Source organism: Panthera onca, chromosome D2 (genome assembly GCF_046562875.1).
Source record: "Panthera onca isolate mPanOnc1 chromosome D2, mPanOnc1 haplotype 2, whole genome shotgun sequence".
Lineage (NCBI taxonomy): Eukaryota > Metazoa > Chordata > Mammalia > Carnivora > Felidae > Panthera > Panthera onca.
Genome location: NC_138349.1, coordinates 54,606,381 through 54,628,976, shown reverse-complemented (window position 1 = coordinate 54,628,976; position 22,596 = coordinate 54,606,381). Strand labels below are relative to the sequence as shown.

General features: G+C 38.1%; 1 protein-coding gene across 8 annotated transcripts in view; it reads right to left on the bottom strand.

The window, feature by feature from the left end:
- Positions 1 to 22,596, bottom strand: part of MICU1 (mitochondrial calcium uptake 1) — a 248,400-nt gene that overhangs the window by 94,890 nt on the left and 130,914 nt on the right. For 7 of the 8 annotated variants that reach the window (XM_078434361.2, XM_081790529.1, XM_081790530.1 and 4 more), the window contains one exon: positions 19,868 to 19,982. The exons of the other annotated variant lie outside the window; for it this stretch is intronic. In XM_078434361.2, the coding sequence (XP_078290487.1) occupies positions 19,868 to 19,982 (115 nt within the window). The remainder of the gene's footprint in view (positions 1 to 19,867; positions 19,983 to 22,596) is intronic. 8 annotated transcript variants of the gene reach the window in all.

Below are 22,596 nucleotides of genomic sequence, written 5' to 3'. Positions count from 1 at the left end.
AGTGAGCCCTGTGTTGGGCTATGCTGACTGCTTGGAGCCTGCTTGGAATTCTCATTCTCTCTCTCTCTCTCAAAATAAGTAAAATAAACTTAAAAAAAGAGAAAGAATGTGGAATAAAAAAAACTACCAGATTATTAAAAAGTAAACTGAGTAGAGAGAAGAAAGTGAAAGGAAGCTAAACGTCTCAGCTTCTAACAGGGGTGATTGGGTGGCTCAGTCGGTCAAGCGTCTGACTTCGGCTCAGGTCATGATCTCAAGGTTTGTGAGTTCAAGCCCTCTGTCGGGCTCAGAGCCTGGAGCCTGCTTCAGATTCTGTGTCTCATTCTCTCTCTACCGCTCCCCCAGTTCCGCTCTGTCGGTCTCTCAAAATCAAATGAATGTAAAAAAAAAAAAAAAAAAAAAAAGAAATGCACGACTTCATCCTGGATTAAAAAAAGTCATGTTGCACCTCTCCCCCAAGAGATGTCCCTACCACCAGTGGAATAGCTGACTGGGTAAGTGAGGCCTCTAGTAAGGAGGAAGGAAATGGGAAGGAAAAGCCCCCTAGAGCCACTCATATGTACACCAGGACTCTCCCTCTCCTCATTTATTTATTGTGTGGCTCCCCATGACCATCCTTCCATCCCAGTGATCACTGCTAAGGCTCACAATGAATAAGATGAGGCCCATCTTCTGCTGTGCAAAATTGACATGGTCTAACCATTTATCACTTCCGTGACCAAAGTGACCCAAATGACTCCCTCCTTCATTTCTAACCCTTGAAGAGGCTCCATCTGACCGAGTCCAGAGAATTATTTTTACAACATGCCTCCTCTAATTACAGGGTGTTGCTACTACATTTTAATTGGGACTGCTAAAACCATCCAAAAGGCACTAACACTCCCAAGAGTTTCTTTCTAGGTCCCTTGGAGATACCTCTGGGTGGTAACCAAAACACTAACTGAGAATAAAAGAAAGAAAAAGGGGAAGGAGGTCTTTTAAAATACAAACTGCTATAAAAGCTTCAGGAGAAACACAATGCCTAGAGCAAAGGTTTAAAAGAAAAAAAAAAAAAAACCCAGCAAGAAAGCTCAGAAACATAAGGTGAGAGAAGATCAAATAAATCACAACAGAGTTAAATGAACTAAACTCCTCTATTAAAAGACAAATGCCGCCCTCCCAAGACAAAGGCTCTCAGATTGGATCAAACCATGTTATTTATAAGAAATGTATCAAAAACAAAATAGTATACAAAGATAAAAAAACTTGTTGAAAGTGGAGTATTGAAGTCTCCTAATATTTTTTTTAAACGTTTATTTATTACTGAGAGACAGACAGAGACAGAGCATGAGCATGGGAGGGGCAGAGAGACAGGGAGACACAGAATCTGAAGCAGGCTCCAGGCTCCAAGCTGTCAGCACAGGGCCCAAAACAGGGCTTGAACTCACAAACTGAGAGATCATGACCTGAGCCGAAGCTGGAAGCTTAACTGACTGAGCCACCCAGGCTGAAGTCCCCTAATATTAATGTATTGTCAATTACTCCCTTCAGATCTGTTGATATTCGCTTAATATACTTAGGTGTTCTAATGTAGGATGTATGTGTATTTAAAATTGTTATAACCTCTTGATAAATTAACCCCTTTATCATTATACGATGACTTTGTTTCTTGTTCCAGTTTTTGACTTAAAGTTTATTTTGTCTGCTACAAGCATAGCTATCTCTGTTCCCTTCTGGTTTGCATTTGTATAGAATATCTTTTTGCATCCCTGCACTTTGAACCAATGTGTTCTCTTTAGCAGAAGTGAGTTCCTTGTAGGCAGCATATGGTTGGGTCTTGTTTTCTACAAATTTAGCAACTATCTGCCCTTTGTTTGGAGAACTTAACCCGCTTATTTAAAGTAATTATTATTATTATTTTAATGTTTATTTATTTTGAGAGAGTGTGTGTGCACATGACCGGGGAGGGGCAGAAAGAAAGGAAGAGAGAGAGAATCCCAAGCAGGTCATGGCGCTATCAATGCAGAGCCCCAAGGTGGGGCTCTAACCCACGAACCATGAGATCATGACCTGAGCTGAAATCAAGAATTGCACACTTAACTGACTGAGCCACCCAGGTGCCCCTTAAAGTAATTATTGATTGCTAAGGACTTGGAGTTGCTATCTTCTTGTTTTCTGCATTTTTTGTAGTTCCTTTGTTGTTTTTTCCTTTCTTGCTGTCTTCCTTTGTGAATTTATGATTTTCTGCAGTGATATACTTTGCTTCTTTATCTTGTGTTATCCACTATAGCTTTTTTTTTTTTTCTTTTGAGAGAGAGAGAGGGAGAGAGAGAGAGGGAGAGAGAGAGAGCACACATGTGAGTGGGGCAGAGGGAGAGAGAGGATCTCAAGCAGGTTCCATACCCAGCATGGAGCAGGACATGGGGCTTGACCCTGGGATCATGACCTGAGCTGAAATCAAAAGTCAGACACTCAACTGACTGAACCACCCAAGTGCCCCTTATTTTGTGGTCACCATGAGACATAATTGAAACATCTTACAGACATAACAGTCTTTTTTTTTTTAAGTAGGCTTCATGCTTAGCGCAGAGCCCAATGCAGGGCTTGAACTCATGATCCTGAGATCAAGACCTGAGCTGAGATGAACCAACTGAGCCACCCAGCCACCTCAATAGTCTATTTTTTAAATTAATTACTTAATCTATCTATCTATCTATCTATCTATCTATCTACCTACCTACCTACCTATCTATCTTTCTTTCTTTGAGAGAGGAGGAGAGAGAGCACACACGAACATGTTGGGGGGGGGGTGGGCAAAGGAAGAAGGAGAGAGAGAATCTAAGCAGGCTCCATGCCCAATGTAGAGCATGAGGTGGGGCTTGATCTCACAACCCTGAGAGCATGATCTGAGTTGAAATCAAGAGTTGGATGCTTAACCGATTAAGCCACCCAGGTACCCCTAAACAGTCTACTTCAAAATGATAACTTAATTTCAATTACATACAAAATTTGTACCCTTCCCTCTCAACATTTTGCTTTTGATGTCACAATATACATCTTTTTATATTGTATATGCATTATGTGTGTGTATAAATTATTGTTGTTATAGCTAATTTTAATACTTTTGTCCTTTAACCTTTATACTAGAGTTGAGTGGTTAAACACATCACCATATTACTGTATTAGTCTGAATCTAACTATAGACTTACCTTTACCAGTGTTTTCTGTATTTTCATGTTACTAGTTAGTGTCTTTTCATTTAAACATAAAGAACTTGCAACATTTCTTATAAGGTAGGTCCAGTGGTAATGAAGTTCTTCAGCTTTTGTTTGTTATGGAACATACTTATTTATCTCACCTTCATTTTTTGGAGGGTAAATTTGCTGGGTAAAGTATTCTTGGTTGGCTTTTTTCTTTCAGTTCTCTGAATATATTACTCCATTCTCTCCTGACCTGCAAGGTTCCTGCCGAGAATTCAGCTGATAGCCTTATAGGGGATCCCTTGTATGAAAGATTTGTTTTCTCTTGCTACTTTAAACATTCTATCTCTGTCTGTGATTTTAGTCAGTTTTATTATAATGTGTTTTGGAGAAGATCATTTTGGATTGAAATCTTGTGGTGGCCTATTAGCTTCATGGACTTGAATGTCCAAATCCCTCTCCAGGTTTGGGAAGGTCTCAGTCATTCTTTAAGCTTTCTACCCCCTTTTCTCCTTCTCTTCTTCTAGGACTCCAACGATAGGTAGATTATTTCTCTTCATGGTGTCCCATAGGTCCAGTAGGTTTTCTTCATTTCTTTTCATTCTTTTTTCTTTTTGTTCCTCTACTGGATACTTTCAAACAATGTCTTTGAGCTCACTGATTCTTCTGCTTGGTCCAGTCTGCTGGAGCTCTTCTTCAGTTCAGCCATCATATTCTTAAGCTCCCAAATTTGTTTGGTTCTTTATGTTTTATATCATTGTGTTCTTTTATTGTTTTTCTGATTTTGTTATTTATCTGTGTTCTCTTATAGCTCTCTGAAGATATTTATTTTAATTTTTTTTAATACTTATTTTTTTTGAGAGAGAGAGACAGAGCATGAGCAGAGGAGGGGCAGACACAGAATCAGAAGCAGGCTCCAGGCTCTGAGCTGTCAGCACAGGACCTGATGCGGGGCTCGAACTCACAAACTGTGAGGTCATGACCTGAGCCGAAGTCGGACACTCAACTGACTGAGCCACCCAGGTGCCCCTCTGAAGATATTTAGAACATCAATTATGTTGAATTCTTTGTTAGATAATTCCTGTGTCTTCATTTCTTTGTGGTCAGTTACTGGAATTTTTCTTTGGTGAAATCATGTTTTGGTGCTTTTTCTTGATTCCTATTGTGTAGGTGTCTGTGCATTTGGACAAACAGTTATCTTTTCCACTTTAGGAACTGACTTGTGTAAAGGAAGACCTTTGCTGAGGGTGGGGCACACATCCTGGTGGGGAAGGGTGCCAAGTGCAGGGGTGTGTAGTGGCTCTGGGTCCAGATGTGGTGGTGACTCATTGGCTCAGGATGCTGGGGTCTACAGTATTGCCGATTGCATAGTCCTTTGCAAGAACTGCAGCGGATCTGCTGAGGCTGCAATGGTTGTTGGTGTCCTTGGGCAGCACCTCTAGATCTAGCAGGTAGGAACCAGGGCAGGCAGTGGTAGCAGCTGGAGTGACAGTGGGCACACACTCAGCTATAGGAGCCAGCTGCAGGTGCCTGTAGTGGCAGGGGCCAGCTACAAACACACACATAGTGGTGGGGCTAAGGCAAGCAACAAAGGCCAGGATCAAGTGGCAGTTATTGTGGCCCTGGCTGTTACACTGCACTACTGTGGCTTCTGGGTCTTGTCACAGGTGCAACAGCAGTGGAAATGAATGTCCTGAGTCAACTCATGGGCATGCAGGCACACAGGTGGAGGGATTAGCTGCAGGTGAGCCCAGTGGTACAGGCCAGTGACAGGAGACAGGGCCAGGTCCAGGTCCAGGACCACAAATAGCTATGGAAACCTTGGCTACTGGCATGTACTCTCATGGCTACAGGATCTTGCCACAGGTGCAGACACAGCAATGGAGGCAGGTGAAGGGCATCAGACCAGCAGTATGCAACAGCACAGCTAGAGGGATTAGCCTTGAGTGCATGCAGTGGTGGGGATTAGCTGGAGGGGTCTAGGCTGGAGTATATGTGCAGCCTCAGAGGCTTGGGCTGACTGCTAGTGTGGGTCCCAGGCTCCAGTGGAGAATGGGGTGGGAAGGGTAGTTGGCATCAATGAATACGAATATTTTGGGGGCAAAAACCAGTGAAATCTGCAGGAAGTATGTGGTAGCTGTGTTGGCCATTGGTACCTTCATTGGTGAAAGCTGCTGGGGTCTTCTACAGAGCAGATCGCTGGGAATCCCAGTCACTCCATGTCTGGTAGTGATATCCCTGCTTTTCTTCCTCATTTCTAGTCAATTCTCTACATCTCCTTTTTGCTGGTCTCTGGGTGGGGTGAAACTGAAGCAAGTCCTTTGTATAGTGACCTGAAAGGCTGGGGAAGCTGACTGGTCATTTCAGTCTTCCGTTTTCAGCGAGGGGAATTCTGTATAGATATGGAGTTCCCTCTTGGTGCTGAGCAGTGCTGGCTTGGGGGATGGGATGGCACAGGCAAATGGAGATGTTTATCCTTCCTTTTGTGTGATTATTCACAAATTATTTGTTTCACTGTGTTAGTGACGTTTCTTAAGTGGACTCCAGAGCTCTCCCAGAGCCGCTTCTGTTTGTGGATAGCTATCTAATTGTTGATCTTTACTGGGAGGGACGGAGGCTGGGTTCTCCTGTTTCCTTGTCTTTGCAACATCACTAAGTGGGGCCCTCCTCTGGTGAATCCATTTCTGGATCTCTATTCTTCTTTAGAGAAGTTTCTGGGATTTCAACATCAGGTCATATTCTTATCTTTAAGAATCTTATTATACTGCTACCACATCCACTGTATGAACCTCATCACTTAGGAAATCTTACAGACCTACAAATATCTTGAAAGTATTTCTAGAACTATTACGGGAATTTATAGGTCATTTATGATTTAGTGTGAATTCATTTAATCTGAAGACTTAATTTTTTTTTAAGTTTATTTATCTTTCCTAGTAATCTCTACAACCAACATGGGGCTCGAACCCCATGATCTTGACCTCAAGATCAAAAGTTGCATGCTCCTCTGACTGCGACAGCCAGGCACCCAAGATTTAATTTTTAATTTTAATTTTTTTAAAGTTTATTTATTTACTTTGAGAGAGAGAGAGAGCAAGGGAGAGAGAGAGAGAGAGAGAGAGAGAGAGAGAGAGAGAGAGAACCCTAAGCATGGGGCTCTATCTCACAAAACGTGAGATCATGACCTGAGCCAAAATCAAGAGTCAGACACTTAACTGACCAAGCCACCCAGGTACCCCTAATTTTTCAAAACTTAAATTTGTTGTATTGTGAGAAAGGCAATTGTGTCTTTTGGAATGATGGTTGACGAGAGACAAATACAGATATTCCTCTGATAGCTTAGCACAAAGCTGGCTTTGTAGATTTGAATTAGCTCAGTGAAAGAAGAGGCTGATATCACCCATGGAGTGGAAGCCCCCTCTTTCTAACAAGACCACTTTGTCAACCAGGATGCTTTTATTGTTACACAACAACCCGGATGTTCCCTGCCTCCCATCCCTGTAATTACAGAGAGTTATGAGGGCAGTATCTTTTTCCTAGAGCCCTTTTCATGATATGTTTCAGCAGTGTCCGGTCCAACAAAGCACATTTTTCTGCTAAATGGTATAAAGATGGGGACTGGGTAATTTTGCTGCTTTTCTGCCTGTGGGTTGCTCCACTATTTTAGATTCCATTTAGACTACATAGTACCAGTAGTATTTATGTCGGTGTTCCTTTTGTATAACAAAGGGGAAAAGTAATTCTTTTTGGATGAAGAATTTCCTAGAAGGCAGAGAATTCAGTCTACTTTGACACTGAAGACCAAGTCTTTTCCCTTCAACTTGTCTTGGTATAGATCTAAAGGCTTCCTTCCACCTGTGGAAAGAACTCAGGAAAGAAGGAAGCCCTATGTGTCTAACTGATTATGTTCCACTAGTGGAAAACCTAGAGAGCCAAGCATAAATCAGATTTAAGAGCAGGGTTACTCCTAGAAAAGGCCAGGAAAGGATCTCCTGATGAATTTTGCAGAAAACAAGAAGACAGATGACCCCATCTGTGAGAACAATGGTGTTAAGATAAAACAATGATCTGCTTTGAAGACTTTCTCCTCTGGGTGCTAAATAAAACAGGCTGAATCAACAAGATCATTCTGGCTCCTGTACTGAGAATGGGCTGTAGAGAAGCAAGTGTGAAAAAAGGATGACTAGTTAGGAAGGTACTAAAATAATCGAAGAGACATGAGAGGACAGGGAAAAATGGTGGGATTCTGGATTCTTTCAAAGTAGAGCTGACAGGATTTGCCACAGATCAGAAATACAAATATTCAGACTATTTTTCAAATACACATGCAAACACACACACATATTTTTTCTCTTTTCCCAAAATGGAATCATGCAATATATATATTTTGACTCATCAATACCTTGTGAACATTTTTCTATGCTAATAAATCTCTGTATTACATACATAATATTAAGTGTTATACTGAACTTCATTGCATAGATTTATTGTAATGTGTTCAGCCATCTGTTTGATATATGAGTTCTTTTCAATGTATTTTTGACCATCAACATCATTATACACGTGATCATTTTATTAGTCTAACTTACAGAAATGAAATTGCTAAGCTAACGGGTTAGCACTTCTGAAAGTGTTTGATAAACACTGTCAAGATTCTGAAAAGGCATGCCAATAATTTATGCTCTTATATATATAGTCAATTACATTTAAGTGTCAGTCCAGTAGTTAATTTTCATGTGCAAATGGATACCCAAAACGGTACACTATGATTTTGGTAGTCAAATGAGAGGAGGAACAACTAATTGTTCCCTTCAAGAGAACATAACCAACCCTAATTTTTACCCCAGTTTCTCAGAGCTCTAAAGGACTTCACCTTTGAGAGTGATTTCAGTTTAGGAAAGATTCATTCAACTCATAGAGGACTAAGCCCAAGTTTAAGCTGGTCTAACTGTAAGGCAGAGTGGGGGATAAAACTTCCCCAGATGCAAGGTACAGCCATGATGCCCATGATTTACTGGTCTATAGTCTGTCACAGGGTAGCCAGGACCCCAAGATACAGGGGGTAGAGGGCAGGGGTAAGGCTGCTATTCCCAATAGCACTTACTGGAAGCATCTAATTAGAAGACCTATGGTTTTACTCTGATAAATTCTGACCATAAAGAAAAACATTTAGAAAAGTAATGTATAGTCTTAGAACAGACTTAACATTCACATTTAGTTAGTCTGGCTTTTATTTGAAAATCCTCAAACAATGAAAGAAACTACATGGGCTTACCATCATTACATACAGGATCTACAATGGCTACAAAGAGAGCTTTTTATTTTTATTGCATCTCAGTGTGATTTATTTAATGTCAATTTACAAGGTTTTCTAAAGAATATGGAACACTACATGTCAAGAATCTGCTTTTAAAAAATTCATGGGGGCGCCTGGGTGGCTCAGTCAATTAGGTGGCCGAATTTGGCTCAGGTCATGATCTCGCAGTCTGTGGGTTCGAACCCTGCATCGGACCCTGTGCTGACAGCTTAGAGCCTGGAGTCTGCTTTGGATTCTGTGTTTCCCTCTCTCTCTGCCTCTCCCCGCTTGCACTCTCTCTCTCTCAAAAATAAACAAACATTAAAAAAAATTTTTTTAATTTATAAGATTGTGAAAATCTTCTGAATTCCTTCAGCAAGGTTTCAGCTGTACAGACACTTATTCCTTCTAACTACTGCTTTTCTACCATTTGCATTTTTCTAGAAAATACATTTCAGCCCTGATTCTCAAAAAAAAAAAAAAAAAAAAAGATTTATAATTTCACACCTGAAAAAAGAAATAGCTAATGTTTCAAGTTCATAGCTCATAACCTATCTTTGAGCTATATTTCAGCCTCAGTTACTGGATGACCTTCTGAGAGCTGCCAGAAACAGTCTTTCATTTAAATTGCTCTTTATTACACTATTATTTGACAGTTGTGCTAAAGGAAGAGTATTCAATGCCACAGATGTCAAAAAACTTGGATTCCCCAAGAGTTCCTGGGAGAGATTCTGGAAGGCATGCCAGGGCTTTACCCTTGATTAAGGTCATGTTCTACTTTAGGAATATATTTTCTTCAAATGCATGTTACTATTTTTATGCCCAAATTACATATGCCTGTGTGACAGATCGCCACCCCTATCCTGAAAGATCTTAAAAAATAATAATTTATGGGGGCGCCTGGCTGGCTCAGCATGCAACTCTTAATCTCGGGGTTGTAAGTTCAAGCTCCACGTTGGGTGTAGAGACTACTTTATTTATTTATTTTTTTTTAACGTTTATTTATTTTTGAGACAGAGAGAGACAGAGCATGAACGGGGGAGGGTCAGAGAGAGGGAGACACAGAATCTGAAACAGGCTCCAGGCTCTGAGCCGTCAGCCCAGAGCCCGACGCGGGGCTCAAACTCACGGACCGCGAGATCATGACCTGAGCTGAGGTCGGCCGCTTAACCGACTGAGCCACCCAGGCGCCCCAAGACTACTTTAAAAAAATATTAAAAAAATTCATCTGCTTGACTTTCATTTCATCCTATGTGGTTTTAGTCCACTCCATGTACTCAATAGTAGCCAACGTGAAAGCTTACGCCAAGATGCAACTTACTGCATAGATGCTTAGAATTAGCTGCTTTAATAAATAAGATTGGATATTTGATATTTAATTTACGCTAATTTGAATGACCATCGTTACATGTGACTTGGTTGGGCATTCACCCAAAAGCTATGTGGTTTTTCAGTTTAGTGCTCCCTCCCCCAAATTTTAGCTATTTGAATTAATTTTCTAGATTTCATCATGTATATATTCATAGAGAGTAGCTATTATTTAAAACAGTTTTAAATACCAGGCAAGATTGCTAAGGGTACTTGGAACAATATAAAATTTTAGTATGTATACTAAAGTAACTTCACAAAAATTCTTAGCTATTTATCTAGCCAACAAATATATATGGAGTACTTATTGTGTGTCAGATACTGTGTTGAGTATCTTCTCCAGAAGGTGTAATGGTTAAGCAAACCATTCTGTGACAACCTTTCTTGCCTTGATTTCCTTTGTGTACCCTCAAATTCCCCAGCACAACAAATAAGCTTTTCTAAAATTGTTACAGGGAAAGGTGAACAACACATGATGAAGCCTGTGCATAACCAAACACTAGCAAGTTGTGGTTTTAGGGAAAAGGTCAACTATACAGATAGACAGATACACTTGATTCCAGTCCAACTTCTAAGAGGCAAACAATGTGAAAAAGTGGGGCTCCTGGACCATAAGCAAAGACCTTTAAATATCATCAATTATTAAGGACTGAATTCTTATAGAGCCATCCCAACCATCAATAGAACAAAAGCAGGACAGGATGGAGCCTGAGGAGGATAGGACAAAAGTTAGAAGAGTTTTAAGAGGCTGAAATCTGGGAAAGTTTCTATAATGTTCTAGGGAAGTAAAAGAAAGGCTATAGTAGAAAGGTAAACTGAGGCCCATTTGACACTGTAATCAATCAAGGATACGGAGATGGATGGGTGGCTGGGTCTACTTAAAAGGGACTCAGAGAAGCCACATCCCAAATAGCCTTTTGTTCAAATATTTTTAGAGGGGTGCTCGGGTGGCTCAGTTGGTTAAGTGTCCAACTGTTGATTTCAGCTCAGGTCATGCTCTCACAGTTTGTGAGATCCAGCCCTCTATTGCTGTTTCTCTCTCAAAAATAAGTAAATAAACTAAAAACAAACAAATATATATACATATATACATTAATGAATAGTAGTGGTAGGATACAGTTTTAGGTACTTTGGGGATACAAAGCCATATGACATAGTTCCTATTTCAAGATATTATTTAGTGATACTATATTCCTTGTCTAACTTTTATTAATTAGGGATTCTTTTGAATAATAAGCATTTCCTGCAAATGTCTCTGGAGCTATTATGATTCACAATTCAATGTAAAAAAAATTTTTTTTTAATTCTAAATCTTTGTTAAAAACAAAAACAACAAAATCCTAATTGAGATATGCTAAGAGAAAGGTAGTTTTGATCTGAAGAATGAAGGGAGAAAAAGAAATAATTTTATAGATGAGGGCATTTTCTAGAAAGCAGAGAACTTAGCCTATTTTGGAATTTTATTTTTCCTGTTCCATGAACTTTTAACCCATTGATAAGTGCAGCCTAAGAAAGTGGGAAGCCTTTGAGTTTACCAAATGCTTCCCCTATTAGGCTTTGCTTCCCAAGGGCCTGAGGAGCAGAGAAGTAGAACTGGGAAGGACCTCCTTCTCTTCTCTCTTGGAGAGCCCCTACCTGAACCTCAGGTATCAGAGAGAACGGACTCCCTAGAAAAGTAGCAGAAAGCTTTGAAGGCCAACAACAGCTGTTCAAGAGAGGACAAAGTGTAAGCAGACACAATTCTGGTGGCAGCATCAGACCACTGAGCATACAGAAAATACTCCTGACTACCTCATTCAACACTCTCTTCTTCAGAACACAGCCCTAGCTTGAGAGGAGAGCTACAGACATCATGTGCCCTTAACCAGATTTCTATAACATTTTAAGACAATATTAGAATTTTATTAGAATTTTTAAAAAGTGAAAGTGGATCAATTCAAATAAAACACAAGTATGAAAAGGCTAGTAAGAACTGGTTTCCTTGGAGGGTATAATTATGAAATCTCCCCCAAGATGCAGTCAAAATATATTTAGATCTTATTTTTGTTATAAGCCACAATTTGCTTCTTTAGTCTCTGTTCTTCTCTTAGCCTATGAACCCTCAGAAGGAATCTCAAGCTACTGTTCCCCAAATATATACTTCCTTTAGCATATAAAGAAAACATTTTAATCTTCTAGTATAATCATATGCAGGTCTGAGAGACTTAAACACAAACACGACTTATTTCGTGTTCATCTGAACTAAAATTCTTATGTAGTCGTTGATATAAAAGTGTAAATGCTTCAACTTTCTCCAAGAGTGGGGTTACTGAAACCTCAGAGTGCTCTCAGATACATCTGGCTCAAAATGAAGTGAACATCATAAATATTTGATACATTTAAAAGCATTATTTTATTGTTTTGATAAAGCTGCATTATAAAATCAACAAATTAACCTTAAGAACAGGTAATGTCAGAGAAAGAAGTTGTTGGTAAGTAACACAATGAGATCCTTTTGGCTGTAGAACATGCAAATAGAGTATTTTTAAAATTCTAAGCACCATTTACAGGCAAAAATAGCACTGAATTCAGCCTTTCATCTGCTTCGTCTTACTCCTCATGATGTCAATTTAGCAATGGTAGATAATCCAAGAAATAAAAAACTTAGGCAGATTAATAGCTAAACCAAATTTTCTCCGTAACTTCCCCAACTCTGATGTCCTAATAAAAAAGATTTGTAGCTGCCTTAAATGTGTTGATAGATCTCAGAATGCTGCCTTGCTCATATTTTTCAACAGATCACTCAAGCTGAAAAACATTTTCATCTGTAACTAACGAAACATTTTCATTAGACAGAATGGCACTGATCAGCACCATGATCTCCAAGTCACGTACACTTTATGATCAGCTCCTGAGTTTGCACGGCAAGAGAAATAAAATATAATAAACTTTCACTTGAATGCTGATGTAATTTCTCAAAGGTCTGTGAGAATTGTGGGTCACAATAAGAATGTGGTTTAACTGTCAGTATGTCAAACCCTGCTACAGTGAAACTCACTTAATTCAATTTCTCCACTGATTCCTCAAAATCTAAAGAGGGAATCAAAATCAGAACACACTGAATGATGCCTGAATTTCATTAGGTCAGGTCCTATGCACTGAACATGCCGTAACATTTTTTGCTTCTGCTTTTTCTGCTGACTTTTCAAAGATTAATAGTAAAAAGTAAGGAAGATGCTTAATAATCAACTTTTATAATTGTTTTACTATTGCTTCCTTAAGCTATCTAGAGTTGTTTTCATGTTATTAGGCAACAGCACTAATAACTTTAGTTAGAACACATATGGAGACAAAGAGCACAAAGTAAGTACTTCATAATTGTCAACGGCCAAGATCCAGAGTCTAAGTTATACTATCATTACCGAATGAATCTTAGCATTAGCAAGAATGATCCAAATCAATAAATGCTATGTAGCATTCTAGATAAATCTGGATGACCTTTCTCTGCACCTAGTTATGAGAAAAACCTCTGACTTCCATTATAAGATTTAAGACCATCAGCTAATGCTGCAGCTGGTTAGTGCAGAGAATTAAGCCATTAATAATCATACTTCTGTATTCTCATTCAATTCCTATTAACCTACTTTAAGGATCAGAGGCTTCTTGGAAATTATTTAATAACAGTAATTATTAACAGTCTCTTCATCTTGCCTAGAAGGAATCTAGATTTATTTACTAAATACTTAATATTCTACTTAATACAGATGTTAAGACTCATGTAGAAAATTCTTCAAGTTAATCCATCAAACCTGATCACAGAGATATGGTATAAAGCAACAGAATTTATGAATTAGGGGGGCACCTGGGTGGCTCAGTCGGTTGAGTATCTGATTCTTGATTTTGGCTCAGGTCATGGGCCCAGGGTTGTGGGATCGAGACCCAGGTCAGGCTCTGTGCTCAGTGCAGAGCCAGCTTGAGATTCTTTTTCTTTCACCCCCTGCCCCTCTTCCTGGTTCACTCTCCCTCTCTCTTTCCCTCTAAAGTAAAATAAATAAATAAATAAATAAATAAATAAATAAATAAGTAAGTAAAACCTTTCCAAAAAAAATTTATGGATTAGGAATGAAGGGGGAATACAAATACATGAATTCTAAATTATAAGAAACCAAGCTTGTGTGGAAATAGATTAATTTAAAAACATGTTTTCCTCATTCCATTTGTACTGACTGCAGACTGAAGACAACAGCTACAAGAACTGTTCTCAGTTTGCTAAACTTCCTTTGGAGAAAATTGAAAAATATGTTATATTCTTGTTTTGTTATACCTTGCTTCAGTGCTTATATAGTGTAGATATGTCCATAGTGAATATCATTGCAAATCTATAGTGAATATCATTACAAACCTTTGATCATTGTCATGTAGTTTACAATCTAGATAATAATAAACAAGTAAAAGAAATCAATTATATAGAATGTTAAATATTGGTTAAGTGCCAAGGAGAAAAAATTAAGCAGGTAAGGGGTTTAGGAGGTATGTATGTTTAAGCATGTGTGTATGACAGTGGTTAAAACTTTTAGAGGTGTTTAAAATTTTAGATTGGCTAAACAGGGCCCCCATTATCCAAAGCACATGCAGAGAAGAGGGAGAAATTCATGCCATTGCTTATTATAAGCACAAGATATTGCTGCCAAATTGGTTGTTATTCTGGGTATGTGTCCAAGATATTCTTGTTTAGCTAAAAATCAAACTTCTAAGAAGTTTAATAAACATAAGAAGAAATGACTCTCTTTAATGGGGGAAATTATAATAACAGGCTTTTTTAAGAAAAGCAGCTTTCTTTCTTCTTTCTTTCTAATATAGTATCCCAGCTTTATTTTTCATGGTTGCTTTTTTTTTGTTTGTTTCAAGTAGGCTCCACGCCCAGCATGGAGCCCAACGTGGGGCCCAAACTCACGACCCTGAGATTAAGACCTGAGCTGAAATCAAGAGTCAGATGCTTACCCAACTGAGCCACCCAGGTGCCATGCCTATTCTTTTTTTTTTTTTTTTTTTAAAGTAAGTTCTATGCCCAACGTGGGGCTTGAACTCATCACCCTGAGATCAGGAGTCACATACTTCACCAACTGGGCCAGTGAGGCATTCCAGAAAAGCAGCTTTCTCATTTTTATTTTTAGGAGAAGTAACTATAAATCGAGAAGGGAAACAAATGATTTGCTGTATATAGTTGTCAAATTTTATTTTAGACAAAACAGAGTTTTTAAGGTACTTGGGAGGTTCCAAATGACAATCCATTTAGACAGAGTATTCATATTCTTCAAAATGATGGCAATTTCTTGAACACTACTGGGTCTATCAGTTTTGGAAAAAACCCAGACGCTCAGAAATATGACAGTCTTGCATTCTCTGAGTTATGTTGTTTTACATTACTCTGGCTGGTTTTCTGTTGGAAATCTTTAGGACAGCTTTTGTTGTCCACCAGAGTAACAGATTAATGAATATGTTAATGCACTTCCCCTCGTCCCAAACCACTCCTTGGCAAAGCTTTTTGTGTTTAAAAAATTGCATTCTATCTTGTAGGGTGATTTGGGAACCATTTAGTGTGCCTAGATTGTTATAAAATCTTGTTAGCCACAGGAAGTTGATCTACTGTGAGTGTCATTTCCTAGCATCCTAGCAGCAAGGAATGGGAAGGAAGTGATCTTAGTGTGATTTCTGTGGCACATTTTCCCCCATGGTTTGTTAGACAAAGTGGACAATGCAACGTGCAATATTCAGATCACAAGAATGCTTGGACTGCCCATTACCTCTAGGAGACTTTATGACTGACCTTTCCACAGCCACCCTGAGAGAAAGAAGAGGCACTACGTAAGTTACGGCTTATCACCGCTGAAAATGTGACCACAGAAGTCAAGTCAACCAACAGGAACCTAGATGCTGGATTCAAACCCTGAATCATTTACTTACTCTGGGACTTGGAGCAAATTTTTTGTATGTAACCCTCTGTATGCCTTAATTTCCTCATCTGTAAAGTGAAGACAATAATAGTACAAATATTATAAGGTTGATGTGAGAAAAATGTACGTGTAATTGAAGTACCCAAAGGAGAAGAAAGAGAAGCAAAGAGAAAGTATCTCAGGAAATAATGGCTAGTGGCACCTGGGTGCCTCAGTCGGTTAAGCGTCCGACTCAATTTCAGCTGAGGTCATGATCACACAGTTTTGACATCAAGCCCTGTGTCAGGCTCTGTGCTGGGCACGGAGCCTGCTTAACATTCAATCTTTCCCTACCTCTCTGCCCCTCCTCCACTTGCGTTCTTCCGAAAGAAAAGAAGAGAAAAGGAAAGGAAAGGAAAGGAAAGGAAAGAAAAGAAAAGAAAAGAAAAGAAAAGAAAAGAAGGCTGAATTTTTTCCAAATTGGATGAAAACTATAAACCTATAGATCCAAAGAGCTCAAAGAATCCCAAGATAAGAAACTTGTAGAACACTAACTACATCAAGGCACACAGTAACACAAAAGGAACAAAAAACCCTGTCCCAAACTAGGGCATCCCCAAATAGGTATGATTCCTCCCTATCTCTGTCCCCCAGGGATCGTGAAGACATTTTTGATTGTCACAACTGGGAGAAGGGAAAGGGTATGCTACTGGTGTCTAGTGGGTAGAAACCAGGAACGTTGCTAAACCTCCTACAATGCACAGGACAGCTCCCACAGCAATAAATTACCCTGCCTCAAACATCAATAGTGCTAAGTTGAGAAAAACTAGAGGCATATAATAATGAAAATACTTAAAACCACTGATAAGGAGAAAATCTTAAAATCATATATATTTTTTAATGCAATACACAGAAAATGTTTTATTGATGAATTGCTAATTGTTAAGTTTAATAAATGCTTTGAGTTCAGAGACAGGAGGGAGAGACCACTTGGAATTTTAGAACTTTTGGGGAACATTTAAGATAGACTTTCTTTCTAAAAGTTGGATCTCACAACTCAGTAAGAGCTGGTTAATTCCCTTATAGGGAAGTGATAATGGAGAAGGCTGAAAGTAGTTCTATGAATACTGGGGCAGACAACCACCAAGCAATACCCTTAGAGCTGTATTTTTTCTCCAATGGGGTCTCAAGACCTCTGAGAAATCATAAGAATCTATAACAAATTGGAAAATATGTTTTTTTTTTCATTTTGATGCTAATCTAAGAAATTTGTATTTGCATACACTTGGGATCCCCTGGATCACCCTCTTTTTTAAATTTTTTAAAATTTACATCCAAATTAGTTAGCATACAGTGCAACAATGATTTCAGGAGTAGATTCCTTAATGCCCCTTACCCATTTAGCCCATCCCCCCTCCCACAACCCCTCCAGTAACCCTCTGTTTGTTCTCCATATTTGAGAGTCTCTTATGTTTTGTCCCCCTCCCTGTTTTTATATGATTTTTGTTTCCCTTCCCTTACGTTCATCTGTTTTGTCTCTTAAAGTCCTCATATGAGTGAAGTCATATGATATTTGTCTTTCTCTGACTAATTTCGCTTAGCAAATCATATTCTTATTCTATTTTCTCATCCCTGGCAATATAGAAAGTACAGCTGACCCTTGAACAACACAGGCTTGAACTGTGGGCGTCTACTTATGTATGAATTTTTCTAGGCACAGTACAGTATTGTAAATGTACTTTCTCTTCCTTATGATTTTATTAATAACATTTTTTTCCTAGCTTACTTTATTGTAAGAATACAGTATATAATACATATGGCATACAAAACACATGTTAATTGAATTTATGTAGGCTATTAATAGTTATGTTTTGGGGGAGTCAAAAATTATACCCAGATTTTCGCCTGTGGGGTGGGTGGAGAGTATCAGTGTCGCTAACCCCAGCTTTGTTCAAGGGTCAACTATATGTGACATTGTCATACCAAGCACTTTTTGTAAATCACTCACCATGTTTAAGCTAGGAGGTGAGCGTCAAGAAGTAAAGAGGTGCCTGGACCAGTAGAGCTACTTGGAGTGGTTTCCAGAATTTAAGGGTAATGTGACTTTTACCTGCTCTAAAATGGTTGAATTTATTAAAGGAGCTACACAATGTGCTGGGTATTCTGAAGGTTCTGCTCTGTGGTCCTTCTGACCCTCAGAAAGATATGAAGGTAATAGGACTGAGAATTAGATACAAATTAAAATCTCATTTCAGCTCAACAAACATTTGCAGGAACTACTGCCATTGTATACAGTTCATTGTATACTACAGTTCTCCAAGCTGGGTCTCTTCATTTAATGCAGTACTCTTTTCTGCCACATCATGCTGAATGCAAATTCTATACAAAGTCATACACACACACACACACACACACAAAGCTTAAAAATCTCTACCAATTCTGCTGTTTTTTTTATGACAATCAGATATGAAATAACATTTAAATCAGATATGAAATAACATTTGTTACAGGATATCAAGAATAAAAACCCAGACAAATTTCATACTTACTAAATACTAGGCAGTGAAGTAGGTACTTTATATTCCTGATCTCATAATCCTCAAATCATGTGGGTTTGTTATTACTTCCACCTTCACTTTGCAAACAAAACAGATGAACAAGTTCATTGACTTTCCCCTAATCACAAAGCTTAGAAGTGTTGGGGCCAGGATTTGAACTGAAGACTATTTTGGAAACTATCCCCTACCAAAATCACAACTAACTTTAACAATACCCAACTTAAGACTGTAAATGTTATTTTATTTAGTTCACTACCTTGGATCTTTGTAACAAATCAATATGTGTGTGTGTGTGTGTGTGTGTGTGTGTGTGTGTGTGTATCTCCTTTGTTAGTGCACTGGTTTACTACATGAATTTATTCAGACACTTTGGTATCCCAAAGACAACTGTGGTAAGGCATGTTAGTCTATATTTCTTCATTTTTCTGTCAACAGAGGAAAGAAGGGTAAGAGTGGTCAGAGCCATGGCAGGAACTGTGTCTTGTGTATGTCATTTATTAAAAACTATTTTAAAGTTTTATCTTTAGAGATGACTAGCCTAGAGAAAGGAAGAAAGAGGCAGTAATTTTTGTTTGGTATGTCAAACAAATTAGACATCAAATTAGACATTATGTCAAAAGTAATTAGAAACAATTTAGAGAATCATCTCTTTCAAACATACAAATCAGATCTCTTTGGTTCAATTTAGATAGATTTTAATAGGATATACACAGAAAGCTAGAAACATACATTTTTCGTTTTTGTTTTTCTGAACAGTTAAAAAAAAACCCACTTAGAGTAGCATACTTATCAACCAAATTGTTTAGCTTTAAAAAATCAGCAATTCATCAGTGCTCTAAATGAGTCAAATTTGAGTTTTTGTCTTAAGAGGTAATCCTTAAGATTCAAAAGTGAATATTCAACACAAGTAGAAAAACCGAGCCAATTTTCTTCTTTAGTGGAGAAATGACAGATTATGTGTTTTTTTAAACATTTATTTACTTATTTTTGAGAGAGAGAGAGAGAGAGAGAGAGAGCGAGCATGTACACGCAAGTGGAGGAAGAGGAGAGAGGGAGGGAGACAGAGAATCTCAAGCAGAGAATCCCAGGGAGACAGAGAATCCCAACCCCCCGATGTGGGGCTCAAATTCATGAACCATGAAATCATGACTGGAGCCAAAATGAAGAGTCAGACATTCAACCGACTGAGCCACCTGGGTGCCCTGATCAATACGTGTTTTAATGGGGAAGTAGAAACATTAATGAAGGCTACAAGGACCAGGCAATATACAATTTATCTTAAAAGAATACAGGGGTTCAAACACTTAAAGGTAGACTTAACTTCACTGATTTGTCTTTTTCTTTTTTTTTTTTAACTTTATCTTGATATTTTATTTTTCTTCCTCTTTCTCAGGTGGTTCTAAATACAAGTTATAGAGAATTTATAACAAATGAAATTGTATGTTAACTTATAATTAACTCTACAAACATGTCTTGTTTCTCCCTCCAATGAACTTTTTTTTTATAGTCCTTTATGCTCCCTATAAACGAATAAAAAGAAAAGTTTATACTTACTGGAAAGAACAGTTGTAAGGAAAATGTAGTCTGAAAAGGATATGAGTCCACATTCTCCAAGGGTATAAAATATACTGCCTTCATCAGCAAATTTTTCTCGTTCCTGGGAAATTTTCTATTATATGCATGGATCCCACCAAAAGATAAAAAGAAGATATAACAGAATGAGAACACAGATAGATAGAGATGAAACACCATTTATCTGACAGTTTTATGCTACTTATCATAAGCATTTCTCTGATGGCCATTCCAAATTAATGGATCCTTTACAGTTTTCAAGATGACTAAACTTATAAGACAAAAGATGATCTTGTTTGTCTCAACACTGGCTTAATAGTAACACTAGAAAATAATTTCAATTTTATGAACTCCTGCCATTTGACATATACAGGCTCACTTCAGGACTGGTTTTGTTTCTTGGTTTTAAAAACAATCCACCTGAATTGCTGAATCACTATATTGTACAACTGAAACTAATATAACACTGTATGTTAACTATACTGGAATTAAAAACTTCAAAAAAATAAAATTAATAAAAATAAAAACAATCTGCCTTTTTTTTATAGAGGTATATAAAGTAGAAAAGATACAAAAGAAACAAATAAAATAAAATGAAATCAGTACAATTTGCCCAAAGTCAGCTAATTGACCAAGAAAAACTATACTACCAATGACCAGAAACAAAGAGGTAAGCAACTATTTTCAAGACCCACACAAACTCTCAGAAAACTAATTTCTGAGAGTTTCTTGGCCCCCCAGGAATCTTAGCTTTGGAATGTAGGACAGTTTGCAGAGGAAACAACACCTCTGAAAGATACTGGCAAATGAGACATGCACACTAAGATTTAGCCATGATTTAATTTAGTTGTATTCATTGTTACCTTGCTGGAGGCTCCTAAGTTTCAGCTAAGTGATGAAATGCTCCTAAAACTTAGATTTTATTCTATGTATTTATTAATTTTATTTAATCTATAAAACTCACAAAGAGTTACTTCTTAGCTTCAGTAATGGCCTGTCTGGCAAGTGGTGACTTCCTGGGTGTTTAAGGAATCCTACCCTGTTTTTTCAATTCGTAGCCAAATGATAAACTTAGTTGTGACATTGAAGATATTTTCAAAAACTGAAAAGGATCCACCAAAGAGTTAGACTTGGAACTAATTTCCATAAGTTCTGGACCAACTAAAGATATTCAATGAATTATTCTGGGTACCAAAAAAAGGAAATAGGTTTTAAGAACCCAAACCAACAAAGAGCAATCAAATAATGTCATGCAAACACAAAATAAGCAGCAGCATTGCAAGCACAACCTCAGGAGGAGTATCATGAAAACGAAACCAACAAGCACCACCACACCAGCATCCAGGTACACAACTATCCAATAGGTTACCTCTGTCTAGTGAAGATCCCATCATACACCACAAAGGAAAGAAAACTGGTTAACCAATTGAAAACACAAGTACCAAATGAATCATCACGATCTTCTTTGTAATCCTATCCAAAATAGCCTTTACTGGGTATTTGCTTGTTCATATGAAACAGGAGGCATAAACAGGTAAAAATCCACAGTTGAATGCTGACAAAGCAGTATGAGGTTTTGATGGCACATTCTACTTAGGAAAGGATTTCTTTGACTCATCTCTGGTGGACAGAAAGCCACCTGTTTGGTCCCGTTTGTCAGGATTTAGACATTACTTCTTTGACTCATCTCTGGTGGACAGAAAGCCACCTGTTTGGTCCCGTTTGGCAGGATTTAGACATTACTTCTTTGACTCATCTCTGGTGGACAGAAAGCCACCTGTTTGGTCCTGTTTGGCAGGATTTAGAGATTACTTCTTTGAATGGACAACAAAAATGAGCACATAGTCCAATGTGTTTCAGTTAGGGTTAAATCTCATACCACACTTGATCTTCTACCAACAGACTGAACACAAATTTCAGACAGCTGGATGAGAACTAGAGCAGCAAAGCCTTTCACTTGAGGTTAATATTTTAATTTCTCAAAAAAGGGAAACAAATGGTTACATTTTTTACATTATCTAAGATACTGCAAAAATAAAGTATGTAAGAAAAAATATACAAAATGAGAATAGGCTCCCAAAGGCATAACATTACTAACTAAACAATAAATATGTATAAAAGCTGAATACTTTGTGTTAATTATGCAATCATCTTTAAAACAATTTTTTAATGTTTATTTATTTTTGAGAGAGAGACAGACAGAGCACGACCAGGGGCCAGGCAGAGAGAGAAGGAGACACAGAATCCGAAGCAGGCTCCAGGCTCCGAGGTGTCAGCACAGAGCCGGACATGGGGCTTGAACTCAGGCTATGTGATCATGACCTGAGCTGAAGTCGGACGCTTAATCGACTGAGGCACCCAGGTGCCCCTAATTATGTAATGATCTTACAGAGAGATTGCTGTAAGCCAATAAAATAAATAATATATTGGGATCCAGAAGATGAGAAACAGACAAACATGTAAGGAAAGAGTGAAAAGAAGCACTTAAGACAAAGAAGCATGGCTAACATTATTTTTCTAACAATCACCTGGACTATGCTGCTGCTTGGAAGATATCAAAAGACAAATCTAATTCTGTTGGTAACTTTTAATTTTGATATAATTGCAAACTCAGAATAGTGGAAAGAGCAATATAAGACACTTTCATACACATTTTACCCAGATTCACCAATGGTTTACATATTACCCTAGTTGCTTTATCATTTTATATA